Source organism: Octopus bimaculoides, unplaced genomic scaffold, assembly GCF_001194135.2.
Source record: "Octopus bimaculoides isolate UCB-OBI-ISO-001 unplaced genomic scaffold, ASM119413v2 Scaffold_354209, whole genome shotgun sequence".
Classification (NCBI taxonomy): Eukaryota; Metazoa; Mollusca; class Cephalopoda; order Octopoda; family Octopodidae; genus Octopus; species Octopus bimaculoides.
This window is the reverse complement of record NW_026408715.1, coordinates 3,148-4,529: the sequence shown is the minus strand read 5'-3', so window position 1 is coordinate 4,529 and position 1,382 is coordinate 3,148. Positions and strand designations below refer to the sequence as shown.

General features: G+C 42.8%; 1 protein-coding gene across 1 annotated transcript in view; it reads left to right on the top strand.

Annotated features, from left to right (window-relative positions):
- The window catches only part of LOC128251522 (laminin subunit alpha-3-like), a 6,270-nt gene that overhangs the window by 1,830 nt on the left and 3,058 nt on the right, over nt 1-1,382 (top strand). The window contains exons 2-3 of the mRNA XM_052978325.1: nt 481-575; nt 945-1,110. Coding sequence (XP_052834285.1) covers nt 481-575; nt 945-1,110 — 261 coding nt within the window. The remainder of the gene's footprint in view (nt 1-480; nt 576-944; nt 1,111-1,382) is intronic.

Below are 1,382 nucleotides of genomic sequence, written 5' to 3'. Positions count from 1 at the left end.
CTTCAGCAGGCTGGGAAGGAATTGGTTGGCAGGATGTCTTCTAGTTTTGCTTTATGAGTTAAGGGAGGCGCAATGGCTCAGTGGTTAGGGCAGCGGACTCGCGGTCGTAGGATCGCGGTTTCGATTCCCAGACCGGGCGTTGTGAGTGTTTATTGAGCGAAAACACCTAAAAGCTCCACGAGGCTCCGGCAGGGGATCGTGGCGAACCCTGCTGTAATCTTTCACCACAACTGTCTCTCACTCTTTCTTCCTGTTTCTGTTGTACCTGTATTTCAAAGGGGCCAGCCTCTCTCTCACTTACTCTGCCTTCCACTCACTCTTTCTCCTCCCCCTTCTCTCTCAGTCTACCACTCCCTCTCTCTCCCTCCTTCCACTCCTCCTCTCTCTGTCTTTCTCTTTTCCCTCCTCATACTTCCTCTCTCTTTCTCTCTCTCCCACTCACACTCTCCCTCTCACTTCCTTTCTATCTCTCTTATACAGGATTACCTCGTATTGGTCCCCCAACATTATTATGAAGCCACCGTTCTTCAGGATCGAATCACACGCCAGTGTTCCGTCATCAACGATAAGGGACCGTAAGTACTTGCTCACCCTCTCTCTCTCTCTCTCTGTGACAATTTTTTTTTTTTTTTTCGTCCTTGGTCAATAAACATTATTTCTTAGTTGCTTCTATCTAAAAATCAAAGGAAATGACTCCTCTTCCCTTCCATGTCACCTGGACATCAATGTTTTCAAACTGACCTATTTTCCATTTCACTTCAGATAGCTTCGGTGCTGAAGCAGAAATATCCTTATAACAAATATTCTAACCAATACCACAGATTTGCTTCATGCTTCACGTACACACAGACACACATGCAAATATACACAAACATACATGCACAGACACGTGCACACGTACATACATTCATGCTCTCCTACCTGTCTACCTTATCTGTCTCCAGGTGTCTCCACTATCAATACCCAGAACTCAAAGGATTCTCTACCATTCTTGGAATCAAAGCCTACGTCGAGAAGAACGGCAGGAGAGCTTCACCCCGGATTTTCAATAATGACACCATTGTCTCAGAACTGAAGATTAAAGGACTGGTTGACCTCAACGAGAAACAGGTCTGAAGCAGATAGGTTACCTTTGTATTTGGCTTGTCGATCTGTCAGTCTGTCTGTCTGTCTGTCTATATAAATGGATGCATCTGAGGATAGCTATGCATGTATATCTATTTGTCTATCAACCAAGTGGGTTATTAGTTTCCTTTCATTCTTTCATGTGTGTGTGTCTGAGAATAAACAAACATTCAGGTGTGTGTGTGTATATATATATATATATATATATATATATATATATAATGATAATAATAATATTAGGGATGAAAATCCAAATT